This window comes from Carya illinoinensis, chromosome 12, assembly GCF_018687715.1.
Source record: "Carya illinoinensis cultivar Pawnee chromosome 12, C.illinoinensisPawnee_v1, whole genome shotgun sequence".
In the NCBI taxonomy this organism is placed as follows: domain Eukaryota; kingdom Viridiplantae; phylum Streptophyta; class Magnoliopsida; order Fagales; family Juglandaceae; genus Carya; species Carya illinoinensis.
In genome coordinates, this window is record NC_056763.1 from 29,931,629 (window position 1) to 29,949,943 (window position 18,315).

The 18,315-nt window shown below is 38.4% G+C and overlaps 4 protein-coding genes across 5 annotated transcripts; 1 reads left to right on the forward strand and 3 right to left on the reverse strand.

The window, feature by feature from the left end:
- Window positions 1-508: 508 nt before the first annotated feature.
- LOC122289712 (AUGMIN subunit 4-like) lies at window positions 509-5,185 on the reverse strand. 2 transcript variants are annotated; one of them, XM_043096928.1, is made up of 13 exons: window positions 4,912-5,185; window positions 4,685-4,732; window positions 4,454-4,570; window positions 3,464-3,805; window positions 3,162-3,261; window positions 2,732-2,777; window positions 2,353-2,446; window positions 2,186-2,257; window positions 2,007-2,065; window positions 1,530-1,598; window positions 1,401-1,452; window positions 867-944; window positions 509-798 (listed from the first exon to the last, which is right to left on the reverse strand). In XM_043096928.1, the coding sequence occupies exons 1-13, from the start codon at window positions 5,050-5,052 to the stop codon at window positions 721-723; spliced, it is 1,296 nt and encodes a 431-aa protein (XP_042952862.1). In that variant the 5' UTR covers window positions 5,053-5,185; the 3' UTR covers window positions 509-720. The 2 variants fall into 2 exon arrangements, with proteins under 2 accessions (XP_042952862.1, XP_042952863.1); XM_043096929.1 differs by having other exon boundaries at window positions 4,680-4,732; window positions 4,912-4,986.
- On the forward strand, window positions 5,081-11,726 carry LOC122289404. The gene is made up of 7 exons (XM_043096375.1): window positions 5,081-5,114; window positions 6,059-6,148; window positions 6,754-6,913; window positions 7,525-7,602; window positions 8,224-8,368; window positions 8,483-11,213; window positions 11,307-11,726. Exons 1-6 carry the CDS (start codon window positions 5,081-5,083, stop codon window positions 8,891-8,893), a joined length of 918 nt encoding a protein of 305 aa, XP_042952309.1. The 3' UTR covers window positions 8,894-11,213; window positions 11,307-11,726.
- A 266-nt stretch (window positions 11,727-11,992) lies between these two features.
- LOC122289405 (protein FAR-RED ELONGATED HYPOCOTYL 3-like) lies at window positions 11,993-15,152 on the reverse strand. The gene is made up of 7 exons (XM_043096376.1): window positions 14,178-15,152; window positions 13,951-14,097; window positions 12,917-13,056; window positions 12,683-12,764; window positions 12,268-12,414; window positions 12,084-12,170; window positions 11,993-12,001 (listed from the first exon to the last, which is right to left on the reverse strand). Exons 1-7 carry the CDS (start codon window positions 15,150-15,152, stop codon window positions 11,993-11,995), a joined length of 1,587 nt encoding a protein of 528 aa, XP_042952310.1.
- Window positions 12,845-16,671, reverse strand: LOC122289711 (protein FAR1-RELATED SEQUENCE 5-like). The gene is made up of 4 exons (XM_043096927.1): window positions 16,543-16,671; window positions 16,358-16,469; window positions 14,178-16,276; window positions 12,845-14,097 (listed from the first exon to the last, which is right to left on the reverse strand). The coding sequence occupies exons 1-3, from the start codon at window positions 16,648-16,650 to the stop codon at window positions 15,174-15,176; spliced, it is 1,323 nt and encodes a 440-aa protein (XP_042952861.1). The 5' UTR covers window positions 16,651-16,671; the 3' UTR covers window positions 12,845-14,097; window positions 14,178-15,173.
- Between the last annotated feature and the right edge of the window lie 1,644 nt (window positions 16,672-18,315).

Here is an 18,315-nt window from a genome sequence, read left to right on the forward strand (position 1 = left end):
TTCATGAGTGAATTAGAAACTTTTTTCGGGTGATAATTTTCGGGTTTTGGTCTCTTGCACAGAGAAAAAAAAAGAAATCCTCAACACGGAGATTGAATAAATTGACTAATTTTTTTAAAACATTAGGGTTTCTCATAATAATTAGGATCTGGGTAATGTTAGTGATGTGGACCTGATAAATTCATTTAATTGAATATGAAAACAATAGTTGGTATTTAAATAAACCTACTTTTATAGATTTGATAACTACAATAAATTTAAAAACAAAAAAAACAAAGAATCCTCATCCAATCCCCGAGTTGCTATGCATGGCAAAGGTGTTTCACCCATCCAGCCGGCCTACAAAGTTTGATTACGCAGGATATTGTATTTGAGTTTTGCTATATACAAACAACATTGTGTATTAATTTACGTATTAATATTTATTTTTTTTATATTTAAAATTTAAATTATCATTGTTTTTAATAAAATTTATGTTTTGACCAATCACATTAAATTGGTGCACATATTAATACACAATTATGTTTGCAAATAGATTTTTTCGTTGTATTTACAGAGTGGTGGAAGCTGGGTAAGCCATTGAGAAACCAAGCACCAACCCAAATCAATAAAAAGACTTTGTTTTAACACTGGCATTTAGACAATATGATGCCCCGACACAGAAGTGGCATCAGATTCAAAACAAAAGGGGCCATTAAAACCTAAGGGAAAACCAAAAGTTCATGTAATTTGGTGCTCTGGTAAGCGTTTCAGGTCCATTTCAACTTGGTGTATTGTCCATTGCATATTTTCCAATTTCTGCAAGGAAAGGATGGTTTTAGAGTTTCCCGAATATTAGACCAACTTGAGCGTTGTATTGGAATTACCTTCACGATATCATGGTACTGCCTTGCAATTGTATCGAAGTGAGGATCAACACCTTGATACTCGCGGAGACGTGTAACCTGGTTAAGAAGTTGAATTGATAAACGCGATTAAAACTCTGGCATGCCCCCATATCGGCAATCTTAATTGGTTAAACCCATTTCATTTACAAGTAGCTTGGAGATGTTACTATTCATTGTCCAAAATCCCTAGCAGAGAAAAAGGGAGGCAATAGAAAAAGCAGAAATGTGTGTGAAAATAAGTTTAAACTAATGAAAAAAAATCTCAACTAATTGGCAAAGGCAACTAGAGTGAAATTACAGGGGGAGAACGCATAATTTTACCATCATCACCCTTATCCACACAAAGAAGTCTATGCAGCATTCAGAAAACTGGTATAATCTAGCGATCAATCCTTAAAGATGTTAAATTTTCATAAATAACAATGGACAATATGATATGAATCCAACTAATAACCAGAAGTCAAATAAAACGAAAATCTACTACAAGAAAATATCTCAGACAGAGGAACATACCGCTTTATTATATGCAATAGAAGCTTCTTCTGTAGCCTCAAGAAGATACTTCCTACAAGTAAGTACCAATTATTAGTATTTTACCTTGAACCAAAAATTACAGATCCAATCGAGAGTCATTTTTAGAACCTTATTTTATTAAGGGCTGGTATTGACTCCTGAGTATAAGTTTCCAGCAGGAGAACATGCTCCAGAACCCTGAGAAATGAAGCATATCACAGATAAATCAACAGATTTTTAGAAGAAGACTCAAAGTGGCAAGAAATTTTTGTCAATCTGGGGTAATTGTTGTGCATATAAAGAGTAATATAATGAGAAAATACATGAATAAAGAACAACAATCAGTGGTGACTAGCCATGTATGAGTTGAGTAAGAGGAGAAGAAGCATGCATGTCATTTTCCAGAAAACATAATCAACATGTATTTCGCATATATCAGTTAGTACTTTTTTTTTTTTTTATAAGTACATATCAGTTAATACTTAACATCAAGAGACTCAAGTTAAGAAGGTTGGTAGAAGGTAATGGAATCACATCACATTAGTTTCTTGGCAACATTATTGGCACAAACAGAAATATCAAATTGTAGGAAATAGTGTGACAAACCTTAATTTTGCACTCATAGTCTCACACCTTTTGCACAGCCATGTCTTTTGCAAATCATCCTGCAAATTATTTAGAGCCACCAAGTTCAAGGTCCCCTCAACAAGGATAAGAACAAACTGAAGTAATAGTGGGAGATACAAACAAAACCTAAACATTGAAGATAGCAACAAAATTCTTACATATTTGTGTTGATGCTGCAACTTCAAATCTTTAACAAGCTTAATAAGAATCCCAAGTATTTGCTCTAAGACCTAGAACCTCATCACAAATAATGTCTTCCAAATAAAAAAGAGGGTGAAGGGAAAAACATTTAGTCAATTGTAAACTAAATTACTTATTCACATACATTATAGTATTCAGCAAATTTTCTGTCTGCAGAATAGAGTTCTTCTCGCAAAGCTGCTTCTTCCCTTTCAATCTCCTCAATTATCAACTTTACCCTGATAATTTGGAAAGTGACATGCACAGAGAACTACAGGCTCAATCAATATCGAGAATATTGGTTCCAGATATCTGGGCGTGAATGTTTTTACAATACAAAATGCATGAAAATACTGAAGATCCAGGAACAACATAAGAGAACAAAGTTAAAAATAAAAAAATAAAATTCTTGTGCAGAGATATATTATCAATCTTCAAAATGATACTGAAAATGGTTAACAGTAGTATCCCTTTATGTGGAAAAGAAGTGATGTAAAGAATTCGAGTAGGCCAAAAACTCAAACCTTTCTGGAAGGCGACCACTTGAAGTTTGTTGCCCAGATGACAAGTCTGCATCAACAAAAGTTGGGGTAACAAATTGCCCACAAACACCACTGATACTAATATGTATTATTGTTAAGAGAGTTCTTCACCCCTTCCCCCTCCCCCTACCCCCAAAACGAAGGAGAGGAAAGAAAAATGGAATAGAAATATCAGTTCCAAATGTGCATCACAGAAGTTAATCCAGCCATTCCGTACATATCACTAATGAAAATCCTGGATCAATGGTTTGCCACACACAAAAAACCAATTGTTCATTAAGGATATAGCAAAAGGATCTTATCCCCAAAGAGATATATCATAAATATGCATGTTTTGAGGGCATGAAAAGGGTCTATTTGAGTTCATATGCAGAGAGAGAGAGAGAGAGAGAGAAGCAATAATAAAACCTACCAACATCATCCATTACAAAGGCATCAGCTAACGTATCACATTTAGCTTTCAAACGAGCCTCAATCTCATGAGAAAGAGACATCTGGTATTCTGCCATATCCTTCAATTGTGAAGTCAGAGTACGTTATCGAAGGTATGATTAATAATGAAAGGCTTCTAACATTAGAGAAATAAAAGGTCAGAAAAGAGAACGAATAATCTATAGACATCACACAATAACATGCAGAGACGTTCAATGCTGAAAAAGGGAGAAGAAAAGATCATGATAGTTTGTACGATTATTCATGTGCAGTATATCATACCACAGGTAATGGCATTTGCTGGAGTTGCGTTTGCCATAAATAAGCAGGTGTTATTCCAAGAAAGCGATTAGGAACACCACCAACTCCAGGTTCCACCATATCACCAGCAATAACAGAATTATTAGCTGCACTAGTGGCACTATTTGCAGTAGTATAATTCATTGAGTTGGAGCTTGAGCTGATTGTGACACTAGTACTTGTACTATCAAGGGAACTTCGTGACATTGTGCTCATTTTCTCAATGTCATCCTCATGAATTTCACCATCTTTGGAGATAAGAGGAAGCCTCAACTTTTGAGCTGCTTCTGCAAGCATCATTCGATGCTCTAGAGTCTTATATACCTGAAATCCATAAGAAAGAATAATCCCATTCTTGTCAATTATAGAATACTAACGGTGCATCAGGATGTTCTACATAACTTGAATTATCCAGCAGTCTTTGTAGAAGCCTAATGTATTTTTTATACTCTTCTTTTTTTAGCGTGGAACCTCACCAAGTTAGGACCATCCAGCCCATCTTTGGGGAGTAAATCCCAGATACACAACCCCACCCACTAGGTACACAAAGAAAGCATGAACTGAAACGATTAGATGCAATCTTAAAACTATTATCTGGTGCTAGTTCCAGTTTTCTTCAGTAATCCTAGATTGTGGTTTTTACCTTATTTTCATCCTCCTCTCTTGTTTACTTTCCTTCAAATGCAAAATACAATGCAAGCAAAACAGAGCCATTCAGTTCCTATTGGACACACCCGTACTGTCACTACAAATAAAGAATGAATTTTCCATTCCCAATAAGAATAGTCCATTCAAATTTGCACAATCTGTACTGTTACACATCCAACATTACGTCCATCTCGTTTCCAATGCCACAGCATGAAATCGGGGCTGGTACTACAATCTAAGCAACCAACTTAAAGATCTGACTTTATAGTGATCACTCAGCACAGCATTGTTCTCTCAGAACGGAGGAAGTTTAAAAACTCATACTTGAGGGGAGTTGTTCAAGCCAAGCTGCGGGTATAAACCCTGGATATCGCGCAGGTTCCCCACTGAAACTGCCTGTTGATACTCCTCCACCATTGCTATGGCCTCGCAATAAATTGCCTACATTCAAAATTACTGTCAAACACGTGTAACAGAAAGAACAGAATTCAATTTAATAACAATTTTTTTTCTTAAAAAAAAGGAAGAGGAAAGTGAAATTGCGTGAGACCTAACCATGGCTTCCAAGTATCGCAGTCTTTCCCTCGACATTTCCTCTCTCGCCTACAAATTATTTGAAATTAATATAATCATAGGAAGTCGATTTCTACACTCAGTAATTCTATGAATTACAAAAAAAGGAAAAAGCCCAGTTTGGCTGCACGAAAATGAAATGCAGTTTCTTTACGAGATCTTCACACATTTTTCTTAGCAACCAAACGCGAGAGAGAGAGAGAGAGTACGAGTTGGAGGTCGTAGTAGGCGGGTCTGGGGACGAGGGATCCATCGGGGGCCAAGCAGTGGCGCTCCAGCTGATCGACCACCTGCGCCACGTCGGGCGGGACGTTTTGCGCTCCTTGGAGTAGTGGTAGTCCCTTCACCATTGAAAGCACGGTCGGTTGCAGATCCGAAATGGTGTCGTATTTCTCAGAGCTTGAATCAAATGGTTGGTAGTTTGGTACCACTCCCAGAATGATTCGAATTTCTGAAGAAGTCCGGGGGCCGGCCTTTGAATTATCTTCAGCTGACTTTAAAGTTCTTAGTTTACTAAAATACCCCTGGATACAAGCGGCTGATAATGAAGCTCCACATGAGGATAAAACTGTAACTTAAAAAGTTGATTCACGGCGTATTTTAAAATCGAAAATTGTTGTATTTTCAATGCCGGCTTCTTCTCCGACCAAAACATTCGTAATTTCGGACTCTCTCTAACTTATTTTGAGGATTTTCCCGTATTTCGGTGTTTTCACTTTCCATGGAAAAAGGAGAAGACGTCAAGGCCGTCACAAAATCGTTTGAGAAGCTGGAGTTTCATTCCGATTCCAATTCCAATTGCAAATCTCTGAAGTAAATCACCGCCTCTACCACCTTCAAATCCTCTAGTATGTTCCTCTCTCTCTCTCTCTCTCTCTCTCTCTCTCTCTCTCTCTCTCTCTGCCTGTGTTCGCATATATATATATGTGCTTAATTACCTATCCAGTGGCTGGATCTCATTTCATACTTGAAATCGTGGCTTAAAATTATTTTAGACTCTTTTGGGGTGGAATTATATTGCCTGCTTCGGGCGTTCCTCTTTTCCGTTCATTGCATATAGTTTCTGTTATAAGTGTGATTTAGTACTCGACAAGCAGAGCAGGTTGAAGGTTTATTTAGTAAAAAAAAATTGAAGGAAGTTCCAATTTAAGGCGAACTTCATGGTGAACAATATCTGAAAATTTCATCTCTTACGGTGTTTGTGTTTTTTTTGGCCGTCACATCCTTTGGTTTCTGAAAGGCCAAAGGGGTTCAAATATAACGGACTGACGGTTCCTATTACTTTTACAATGTGCTAAAATGGGAAATTTCAGCTAGTATTTGCTTCGACTTACTTATTTAGTTCGTTCGTGACAGGATTGCTAAAGAAGACAAAGCCTCCAAGCTTGGTTAGCTTGTGCCTTGGACTCGTTGGGAAGCATTTGGAGGATATCATCGAAGACTTGGGTGAGATTGCCGTCAACTTTCCAGCAGATATTAAGGTTGCGTGTTGAAGCATTCTCAATTTTGTATCTCTATCTGGTTTTTTTCTCTGCAATTCCTCTGGAAGATAAAAATGTTGCGTTCAGCAAATATGTGCTACATATGCATGAGGGCATAAGACTAGTAGTTGTAGTGAAAGACATGTCACTAACATCTCATATTAGTGCACCTAGTACTCAGAATGTGGGTAAAACTTCCATCACACCTAGTGCACCTTCTTACATCACACCTGAGAGGGAGCCAACGAAATCATTTAGCCATTATTACAATATACCCCTCAGGTTAAAAGTAAAATCAAACACTAAACTATGTGCTTATTAAATTTCAATGTAAATTGTATGATCTATGACAAGGAAAACTTCAGTATCTGTAAAGGAAAGAAGTTGGTTCTGGAAGAAGCTAGGTTTTGAAGATACCCTGTTTTTTATTGTTTGGAAATAATTGCCAGATCCTTGAAGGACTCTTGTTGTTGCATATATACAAACTTGGCATCTAACTCTAATGCTTGAAGAAAGTTCATGCTGATTTATGATCTTTTTCTGATCTCATTGAACAACATATGGCAATAGCAGCAATTGCAAGGAGAAGAAGGCTCCTCAATGATGATGTCATCATCTCTTTGGCTGATAGTTCCTGGGAAACTCTTGACATTTCTGTTTCAGATGTCTCTGATCTTGGCTTAGGGAAAGTGATGGAAGCATGCAAATCTCTACGAGCTGTGGATATTAGGTATGCAAATATTAGTTCTTCTCAACATAAACTCATATCTTTTGCATCATACAGACCACATGATATATGGCATGAAGGATGTATTTGCAGGTAAATGATTATGAAGGAAAATGGGCTTCATGTATGGCCTTTAGAATTGGTTATGGTAGGATAGGAATGCTTGAATTGGATTTTTTAAACTTTTTTGGACAATCAGAGACATGACAAAGGATGGATATGTGGGCAAATGGACTACCTGCAGAGCTTGTTTTATGGATATGAGTTAGTTGCACTCTCCTCATTAAAGTATGTTTATTAGTATCGTGGTTTGCAGAATAGTAAAGATAAGCTAGACAATAGAAAAATAATTCGCAGTGGCTCATCAATAGGACCTGTAGTCGTTAAATAGGCTAGGTGTCATGAATTTCTTTCTTATATACTCCGTCTTGTTAGACTTCTCAAGATTAGACTAATTAATAATTCGATTATTTTTCTTCTTTCTCATATGCATTCAGATTTAATTTCTAGTTCTAAAGTTGTTATGGGCTCCAGTGCTTTTTATGCTATCAAGTTTCTATTTGTTGAAGATTTCAGTTATGTTGATTCAGAGTTTCTTTTGTTTTCCTCTGCAGTAGGTGTGATAAAATCACAACCGCTGGTTATTCTGAGCTTGTGCAGAACTGCCATTCATTAGAGACATTAAGATGCGGGTACACTCTTGTTATTAAGCTTTTTAAGCCTTTTGAATTTTGCGTTTGGCTTATTCTATATACATTTGAGTTTGTTTTCTGACAAATTTTATTATTATTGTTGTTTGAGATAATTAAATTATCATTTATTTCCTCAGCCATTTTGCCTTGCTATCAAGTTATCAACTGTAAAAATTATGTAATGATTTGTATATTACCAGTTGTTAGAGGAAATGGCCAGAAAAACTCTTGCCCTTCTTATAGTTGGCCTTATTACATGCTCCAAGGTACTTTCATGCTTGAATCTGGTATTGAGATTTATCTAGAAAATAAAGCATACAGACGATGGGTGCTTTGTTGGTACTTCATCTATCTAGCATGAAACTTAAACAAATAGAACGTAGGAAAATTGTGTTGTTTAATTCTTTCTGTATGCAAGTGAATTCACACATCATAGATTTGGTTGAAGCCTCATACAATACGAAATTAATGTTACAAGACAATTGTACTCAATTTCATAATCCTAAAGGCTGGACTTTTACCTTTTATTTCATCCAGCATACTTGAATTGGCCCTGGATGTTGAATTTTGACTAGGGGTACGAACCTCATAACAGGTTATGAACTGAAGTTAATGTTGCAGAGGTTCCCCAAGGAGTGACTACACTGCACGTAGATGCTCGGGTATATTTAAACCAAAGCTGAATGATGTGGATGGCGAGTCATGGGAGGAGCTCGATACCACTGAAATTGCAAATGGTGCGGAGTCCCTAGTCTGGATTGTGTGGGTATGACTAACCATTTCCCGTTGATTTATCTTTCCCCCCTAGTTTCCAATATTTTATTTTTGTTTGTTTCCCTTCCCAAACTCTTAAAATTTGTCCCCCACTCTGTCTCTCCAGCAAAATATTGATAAAGATTCTTTGGAGATTTTGTGTACTGAATGTCCATGCATTACAGTAAATCCCAAGCCATCACCCTTTGGTTTAAGGGAAGCCGCAGTTCCGAGGGAAGCATTACCTAATATTACATTGGATGATCCAGTTGTCAAGGATATTGATCCCTCAACATGGGCAGTGTGTGGGTTTACTCGAAAGGCTGTTTCTCCATCTCTTTCCCTCGCTGAAATGTCTGTTGCCGAAAAATTTAGACTTGCGTTTGTCGAAAGAGATACTCGGTTAGCTCCAAAACGAGCAAAGAATGCAAGGCAGCATCAGCGGCGTGCTGAGAAGGAGTGGATGATGATGAATACGAGAGCCAAGGCACTAGCTCTGGCCTCACAAGTGAGCAAAACTCTACACAGTCGGAATTAATGTCCCACTATTCATAACATATTTGTGTGCCATCCAACTCTGTAATGTGTTGTGCCAGTTTTTAGTCTTCTGGATATGAAAAGGGAGAAGATGAGCCTTTTCGATTATCAATCTGGATTTTAGGAGGAGATTCGCTACAGAAACGAGATAAGCTATATTGGAAGACGAGGCCACTGGACAGGCTGAACATGGTGTTGTGGACGATCTTAGGGATTCTGGTCTCCATGAATCATGATGATATGCGACTTCTTGGTGATACAGCAGTTCTTTTTAAATGAGAATATAGTAATTTAGTTTGATTTGCTTATGAATAAATCTGGGCATCAGCCACTGTTTGGCTGAAGCCGGTATACACCTGACGTGGCATTAGTGTGATTTTACGTCCTTGTCCCTTCGCGTGTTCCCCCGCTCTGAACATTGAGTTAATTTTCAAAATCATCTTCTCTCTCTTCCCCTTCCCCAACCCGTCCCTTCTCCTTCCCCCTCCCCAACCCGTCCCATTCATCTTTCTCTTTCCCCACCACCGCTTGGCACCCCCCGTAGGACACCATACCCAGCCACTGACCTATCGTCTCACCCCAGCACACCAAACCCCCCCTAGCGTCGAAGCCCCAACCCCAGCAAACCACCCCCCCCCCCCCCGCGTCGAAGCCCCAACCCCAGCAAACCCCCCCCGGCGTCGAAGCCCCAACCCCAGCACACCAAACCCCCCCAACAACTCGAGTCACATCCCCCCCACACCAAACAGCCCCCGCGTCAAAGCCCCATCCCCAGCCCCTGTTCCCTTCGTCTCACCCCACCACCCCATCCCCTCGCGTCGAAACCCCAGCCCCTGTTCCCACCGTCTCACCCCCCCCCCCCCACAACCCGAGTCGCATCCCCCCACCACCCCATCCCCCGCGTCCCATCCTCACCCAAAAACCCTGCCTCGCCCGGTGAAGCCCCCATCCCCACCAGCCCATCCTCCCGCGTCCCATCGTCCCCCTCAAAAAGTCAAAAAATATTGGGTTTTGTTCCGAGTGTACGCAAATTTGATCTTCTGGTATGTATAAATCTTAATCTAATTTTTTGGGTGTTGGTGCCGTATGTATGTATAAACCTATTGATATGTGGGTTATTTTGCAGATATTGATCTCTAAGAAATTCACCAGGTAAGTCACGGGTAGTCTGTAGTTTGCTCATAACTTGTTATCCTATAAACATGTAGATTTACGGGATGATGCTTGTATAATATATTTTTAAATCTAATGAATGAAATTGGAAACATGATCTTGTTGGATCTCTAGAAGTTTTGTTTGGTTGTAGTAGTTGTTGATGATTTATTAAAATTTGGACGTGTTATTTATCTTTTCAGGAATTGTCTTATGTCAATTTTCTCTTGAAAAAATTATGTGAAAAAATTAACTGAATAAGCTTTTGCTTAGGTAATCCCCCCAGTCTTTGATTGTTTATGCTTTTGTTTGGGTGTTTTGGTGAAGGTCAGTGTTTTCTGATTTAGGGAAGGCGTTTTATGATTATATATTTGTGCATGAATTTTCATATTGGTGAAGGTGAAGGTCATAAACCCATATTTCTACATCCTTGTAAAACTGTAAAAACTGTAAAACTGTAGGGATGTAAAACTTTGACCAGATTTTCGTTTGGCCTTCAAATGTAAAATCAGCCGGGATGATTCTCACATACTCTGAGCCAATTGTTAAGAAATTCCTGTAGTTTAAAACTATGACCAGAAATCAGTTTTAGAAACTCTTCATTATCTTAACTGTATTTTCATTGTTTATAATTTGTTTTTTGACTTGTATTTTCATTGTTTATAATTTGTTTATAATTTGTTTTTTGACTTGTATTTTCATTGTTTATAATTTGTTTTTGGGCTATATAATATGGTCTTCTAAGGCCATTGTGAGGCTTTGTGCAGAAGTTGTATCTTCCTTATAAGACTATTTGGTTTATAATGTGTCAGGAAGAATGGTGGATTAAAATGTTGAATATGTTGTTTATTGATTTTACACTTTAGTCGTGAACCATATTTTGATTAAAATATTCTGTCCTTTAAATTCCCTTCAATCTTTGTTGCTAAGACATCCACTAGACTCTATTACGATATATTAAATTCTGTAAATGAGATAGACGCTTGCATTTGGAACTTGCCTTTAGTTTTTCAGAATCACGCATGGAATCATCCCAATCTTCATCGTTCTCTAATGATTGTCCACTGGAATCACCAAGTTGTTGGTGTGGCTTGAAAACACGACTAAAGACATCTCACACTAAGTCTAATCATGGAAGGAGTTTTTTTGCCTGCCCAAAGTATGATATGGTAAAGCGGTGTTACCTTGGACATTCCCACATTTTTTTTTTTTTGTGAGCTTGGTGTAATATATCCTGTTCACTGCGTGTTATTACTGTGCAGGGAGATACGAGATGTGGATTTTTCATTTGGACGGATATATTTAATTTGCTAGATCAGAACTTACGTACGAGGGAGAATAAAGTTTGGAATATGTGGGATGATGTACTTCTTCGCGAATATGAAGTTCAGAAAAGGGAAGATCAAGTAAGAGAAAGAGAGAGGATGCTTAAAAAGAACCATCGAATATTATTGTGGTTGTATTGGGTTGTTGTAATTGTAATAGTTTTAGCTTGGTTCGGGTAACTCATGCCGGAAATGTTGACGTTGTTTTTGGTGATAATTGTAATATGTAATCCTACTTTCTCTATGTGGAAAATTATGTTACACAAAAGGGTGATCTTGTAATTATGGTGTACAAAGGGGATATCTTTGTACAGGTTCCGAAACTAGTTTTGGATGGAATGAAATTCTACTTTTTAACTGGTTTTCATCCAACTTGTGTATGTTTTATTTGACTCTAATTTATTTTGGGCTCCAACGGAGCCACAGCTTATGGGGAAAACCATGCCTCCGTGAATCTGCAGTTGATGCCTCCGTGAATGTTCATAGTGCTGAAAGGCCGCTTGTGCATGAATTGAGATGGTTTCTGTTTTTAAGTGTCTAGAATCTGTAATTCTTGTTCATTACAGATTTACAGATTGGTCATGCTTGGCATAGGTTTTCATCTAACTGATCGGTTCCTTCTCTCAGCCAACCTGAATAGAAATATTCCCCAGAAATATGTTATAAGGTGGCAAAACTATAAAACTGCATGTAACTCTTCATAACAACCCATACCGATTCATCACTATTAGTAATGTACATGTAGAATCTGTTTTTGTCTAATCTTTCAGCAGCTGAACAATAGAAATGCGAACTGAAAGACTGTATTAGAGACATCTATTCAGACTTACAAATATCTCTCTAAGATATTACACAAAATTGGATCGACAGCACTCACCCTAATGATTTCTAAACTTACAAATATTTCTAAAACTGCTAGATTGTCAATGACATAAAAAACCACCTCTGAAACCAATACATTGAAATCTTCCAGCTTACTCAGCTGCTTCTCTTCCTCCCATGCAAAAGTCATACCTATGAAAATATCAGCTACTAATTGAGCACTCTGACACATGGACAATACTAATAATAGCAATCTGGTTAGTAAAATCCCAGGTGGTACAAACACTACATCACTTACTTAGCTGACAACACATTCTCTATGGCATTTTGAACTCCTTTCCTCATGGAACTCGACATCAACTGCTTCTCAAACCATAAAGGATCGGCATTCTTGGTTAAACTTGCAAATAAGGCAAAGGAAGTATAACTCTTAACTAAAAAATTACTTGTAAAAACAAGAAACAATATACAACTTAAATAACTCCTTATACCATGGTGACAACTCCAAAGCAAGGTACTAGAAAAAACTCTTTTGCATCTTTTTCCTGAGGGCATATTAAAACCACCCACAAACTGAAAAACAACACAGAGAATATCAGCTACAAACAAATGTTTTTTACAATGGAAGTTCAAACCAACCCGTGTGCTTGGAGAATAACCACCTGCTGTACAGTGTAAAATAGACTCTCGGTTTCCTATCACTGCTGCTTTCAAAGGTCAACTACCAGTTGCAACAGATATCAATCTTCAAGCTGGAAAGGTTTAGGTGAATACGCATGTAATAAATCTCCACAAGGACAGAGGGCACTAAGTAGCATCCCAAGCTCCCTGTGAAGTGCAAAACCATGTAGTTAACCTTCCCCATCTAGAAATGTTACATGTGTTTATTAACAGTGTGCAGGAAAAATCTCCCTACCTTGATGATACACAGGTCACAGAAACTAGGTAACCATTTTCAGCTAATGTTACATTTTCAACATTACTAACAAATTCTCAGAAATAGCAATTTCATCAGCAAATTCATTGTTTACAAAAATCAAGTGCAGTTGTAATGTAAGGTAAAAACCAAATGAAGGCCCTTCGAGTAAAAAGAATGGAGGCCATACCGAAGGTTCAACACGGCAAACATTGAATGCCTCCGTGTATCTGGCACCACGGAATTAACCACCTTCAGGAGGACTAGTCAGAGCATGGTACAAAAAACCCCGCCTCTTAACCACAAAAAAAATACAAAAATATTGCATCTCTACAGAAAAACCTGCTTGGTATTTCGTATTCACGGTTCAACACAAAACTTACTTTAAATTGTACAAAAATACAAAACCCATATTGGCACTCTTTTGCATCTCCACACAAAAACCACCCGCTTAGGCATATTCCCCACCTTTCGCACTTTCAAGAATAAGTACACCCTACCCTCTAATACATAAAAAGGAAATCAAAACCTTGCATTCTCAGATACTAGACGGCCCAGGGCATTAAGGACTTACAAAACCAGTTTTGTAGCCTTGTTTACAAAACTACCATGACCGACACCAAAACAGCAACTACCATGACCGACATATCTTCTAAATCAACTACTACCATGACTGACACAAAAGCAGCAACTATCATGACCGACACAAAAGCAGCAAATCAATTATCGCCGCATATCTGAAAGAAGTGAAACTGAGCTGTAAAAGAAGTTGAGCTTTACACAAGTCAAAACTTAAAGGACAAAAAATATCTTCAAATACACATGTAACCAATTTCCGAAAACCTCCTGATTTCCTGATATATTTAATTGTGTGACTGAGCTGGTTTGTGTCCCAACACCAACACCAACTCCATCATTAGATTGGTCCACGAATTCAGATGCCGCGGTGTCACCCAATTGTGTTTGATCATGTAATATTTTCCTGCAGGCCTACATTAACATAGAAAAACCGCGGTGAATAATGCTAAATTATGGGATTAACATAGAGATTTACAAAAAACAGCAACTACCTTTCTCTTTCTTGTAATCTTCTCCACAGGGGGAACCTTTCTTTTACTTGGGGGTCTTCCTTTCCCTCGGACCACATTGGGGCTTAATATCTTCTTACCCTTGTCTGCGGTGTCCACATTCGGTCCTACCTTCGTTGATTCGGATGTCGTCCCAAAGGTTACATCATCACATTTTGAATCAAAGTCATCCACAACCTTCAAGAATGCATTGACTCGCTCATCACTCGGGAAAATTTTTGTTGCTAATTTCATGCATCTTTTAACCACCATCTCATATCTCCGTGAATCTCCACTGGCACGCACATCATCATAACTACTTTTGATCAATGTGTATGTCCTCTTCTGGTCCTTCCTCCAGCGATCCAACACATATCTATCTGGTACCACATTAATTCGGGACAGATGCAAAACTTTAAGTGCATGTCGACACAAAATTCCCCTCATCTCAAACAATGCACACGTGCATTTTAACTCACATTCCTCTTCGTTATAGTAGAGTGTGTAGTGGACAATTTTGTTGCAGTCATGAATAGATATTTCATCCAATATATCGAAGGTTGAAATGCACCCCTGCTTGGTTACCAGTGTGCAGTTACAACACATTAGGCCCATCAACTCTTTTTGGAACTCTTTAAACTTTGTATTTGTGTATACTTTCTGAAATTGCTTCTCAAAATTGAAAGGGAAAACGCAGGGGATCATTTGGTTACTAGAGTTGAAATCAGCCGTCGTCTCTACCTCCACCTTCTTTCTTAAAGCATTATCAAATTGGTCCACGAATTCCTTCAAAGTGGTACCAGAATGGACATACCCATCGAAGAAAGCATTCATGCTTTCTGATCGTTGTGTCGTGCTCATACCCGCCCAAAATACATCCTTCAAGTAAACGGGGACCCAATAACTCCTTTTCTCATATAACGAGTTGAGCCAATTATTACCTCTAAGATCATACTTATCAAGAAGTTCACCCCACATCTCCTCAAATTCTCTGCAGGTCTAAGAATCATACAATGCTGACTGAATCGAGGTCTTCAATCCCGTGCTGAAATGGGAATGAGATCCTAACTTCTCTGGGAGTTTGCGCATTATATGCCATAGACAGTATCTATGGCGGGTCTCCGGAAATACAATTTGGATTGCGTTCTTCATTGCCCGGTCTTGGTCAGTTATGATGGCTTTGGGCGCTTGATCATTCATGCAATCCAACCATGTGCGGAACAACCAAACAAATGACTGTGTGTCCTCGCTCGATAGCAACCCCGCCCCTAGTAGTATGGAATGCCCATGATGGTTAACGCCAACAAATGGAGCGAAAGGCATACCGTATCGGTTTGTTAGGTACGTCGTATCGAAGGTGACAACGTCTCCGAAGTACTCATAGGCCGATCGACTCCGGGCATCAGCCCAAAAAACATTCCGTAACCTTCCATCATCATCAACATCCATGGAAGAAACGAAGCCGTCATTCTGCTTTCTCATTCTTTGAAAATAGTCATACAGGGCATCACCACCTCCTTTACCCAATCTTAAGTGTCTAGATTTGTCAATGAAATTCCGACAATCTCTCTCTTGAAACTCTAGATTTTCAAAACCACCCGCCTCAACGACAAGAGATAAATAGTTCTTGTTCATTCTAATACCAGCTCGATCATTGAGGTCGAGGATCCTCTGACTGTGCTCATCTAGACGCCTGTGAGATCGCAAGAGTCTTGTCTTCTTGGGGCTGACCATAATGTGGTTGTGTGCACTTTCAACTGTAGTGATAACCCATTTGTCGTTCTTGTTCAACGTTGCATTTATCTTTGCTTTACAATCCGTTTTGGTTGTCGCACGTGGCTTCGACATATTAATGTTCTTAGGTTGGTATTTTCCGCCACGGGCACAACCAATAGTAACATACACGGATCTCCCTTCGTCATCTCTCTTAGTCCTCTGTGTCCTTACACCAAACCCCTCTTGCTTGGCATATTTCTTATAATAGTCCATCAGCTCATTCTCACTAACAAATTCCATGCCGGCTCTTGGTGTTTCGACCCGTACCTCATCATCCGGGATAACAGTGGTACCCTCTAAATCTTCATTTATGTCAAATAACATTTCTATACATGGAAGAAAGGAGATGGTTTAGTTACAAATCAATATTAGTGTCATGAAAGTGAAAGCAAAATTAAGTGTAATACCATCAGCAGCATCAGAAAATGTACAACCAACATTTTCTGAAGACTCTGGGAATGCAGAAAGTTGTTGCTGGAAGTACTCCGGATTACTCAAATTCGGAGGGTACAAATTATGCTGCAAAATTGGAATAAGTTATCTTCACATGTTCTTTTTTAAAACAATAAAAGGCAAGAAAATGCACACTCACATCCGGGACATCATTTGGATCTCCAAATGTATTTTGGGATGTCATTAATGACTGCGAATCCATGGTTGGGGGTCTGGGTGCCATTCCATCTTCCTCTTCCCCCATCATATAAAATGAAGAAAGTGATCCGACACTTTAAAGGAAAAGCACATGCATGATGAAATGAGGAAAAGGTAACATTAGCGTCTCATAATTGATAACAGTAAAAAAAAATAAAGGAGAAGAAAAAAGAATATGAAAAGTGAAAACAAATAAAAACCATTGGGCAAGTATTATTTATGGTGTTCATTGTTCCAGTAAAGCCTAAACTACATAATCTTGTTGGAAATTTGTATGCATTTTAGAGTTTAATGAAATAAAGTTCTTCATTTCCTTTCAATGCAGAATTTTCAATGGAACTTATCATGTGTTTATGGAGTGACAATGTTTCAGGAACATACATCTATTTTGTTGGAACACAAATACAAACCATTTAAGCATATTATTCATGGTGTGAAAAGTGGGGCTATTTGAGTTATTCTATGAAAAGTGACTCAAATGGCAGTGGGATTATTGTACTTCTGCGCATGGATTGGAACTTGAAGGAAAAGGAAGGCTAGAACACAAAAATCAGTAAAACTTCTCAATGGGTTCTAACAAAAAGTACTGCATGGTCATCTTCTAGAGAAATAAATTCCATCCTTATTGAGAGTCTCTTTGCCAAGCTTTTTTTCTCAACCATTAATCGATGTGGGTTTTTTTCTAATAGGATTTCCTTTTCTTGCTTTATTCTCCAACATTCCTCTCAATGCACAATTATGGTCATTGTAATTGTAAAATTTCAGAGGGAAAATAAATATGCATAAAACCTACTTTCTTGGTGAATGATATCAAACTTTAGATATTATTTTCCTTTCAAACAAACTAGGCTATCATACATATCTCAACATCAACTTTTCTAAGGCTTTTTTCGAATTAACCAATCCCATCATCATGGCTTTGTGCTTCAAAACAACCTGTTTGTATATATATTCTTAATCATTATTTTTTCTATTTTGCATTAATCATACTTCATTCATTCATTCATTATTTCTACGACTGTTATAACAAACGTGCCGCGGAAGCCAACCAAAATACCCAAAATCACAAATCATTCTATGCACAAACTCCAAACACAAACACAAACCAAACATCAACAATAGCAGTCAAAACTTACCCATCCATTTTGGGTTTAAATATAACAGATAGGGAGGGACGATTCTAGGGCAAGAAACCACTGACCTATTGTTACAAATGTAGATTTCGAAATCAGCTTCTTGATTCGGAAGCAGGGACGATTCTGAAGCAACCGTGGAGGAGAGCTGTCACAAAATCCACCTTAAATGCCCAGTAAGATAAGGACAGGAAAGCTACACCGGGGAGGAGAAACAAACGGAGATGGGCGACCGAGAGGGAGGGAGGAGAGCTGCGAGACACAGGTAGGTCGGTGTTGTGCAGAGGGGCTGGGTGTCGGCGTCGCCGGTGGACAACCGAGATTCGACGCGGGTGGGGAGGAGAAATGGACGCGGGCTAGAATGAATTTGACGCGGGGGGATCTTGAATTCGAAATAGGTAAATTGAACAAATGACTGAAAACGGTGCGTTTCGGTTAATTACCAAATCAAAAAAAACAAATGCCACATAGGGTGTGTAAAATTGCACACCACTACAGTGACTGATCCCTAGACTCTTTGCTTATATATCAGTACACAGGAGATTTTGTTTCGTAGTACTACAATCAAATGCTGATTCAAA

Bases quoted from the DNA above. Each gene is read 5' to 3' on its own strand.
- LOC122289712 (XM_043096928.1), bottom strand. From the start codon at position 5,052: ATGGTGAAGGGACTACCACTACTCCAAGGAGCGCAAAACGTCCCGCCC. The intron at 2,778-3,161 runs GTAGGTTTTATT...TTGTTGATGCAG, and splicing joins CTTTGTAATGGATGATGTTG to ACTTGTCATCTGGGCAACAA. The intron at 2,447-2,731 runs GTTTGAGTTTTT...CCAAATTATCAG, and splicing joins AGTGGTCGCCTTCCAGAAAG to GGTAAAGTTGATAATTGAGG.
- LOC122289711 (XM_043096927.1), bottom strand. From the start codon at position 16,650: ATGATGGGGGAAGAGGAAGATGGAATGGCACCCAGACCCCCAACCATG. The intron at 16,470-16,542 runs GTGAGTGTGCAT...CCAATTTTGCAG, and splicing joins ATCCAAATGATGTCCCGGAT to CATAATTTGTACCCTCCGAA. The intron at 16,277-16,357 runs GTATTACACTTA...TTCCATGTATAG, and splicing joins ATTTTCTGATGCTGCTGATG to AAATGTTATTTGACATAAAT.
- LOC122289405 (XM_043096376.1), bottom strand. From the start codon at position 15,152: ATGTGGGGTGAACTTCTTGATAAGTATGATCTTAGAGGTAATAATTGG. The intron at 12,765-12,916 runs GTAGTTGACCTT...GTTGTTTTTCAG, and splicing joins ATTGATATCTGTTGCAACTG to TTTGTGGGTGGTTTTAATAT. The intron at 12,171-12,267 runs GTAAGTTTAGAA...TCTCTAATACAG, and splicing joins TAGCAGTTTTAGAAATATTT to TCTTTCAGTTCGCATTTCTA.
- LOC122289404 (XM_043096375.1), top strand. From the start codon at position 5,081: ATGGTGTCGTATTTCTCAGAGCTTGAATCAAATG. The intron at 6,149-6,753 runs GTGAGATTGCCG...ATATGGCAATAG, and splicing joins GGATATCATCGAAGACTTGG to CAGCAATTGCAAGGAGAAGA. The intron at 8,369-8,482 runs GTATGACTAACC...CTGTCTCTCCAG, and splicing joins CCCTAGTCTGGATTGTGTGG to CAAAATATTGATAAAGATTC.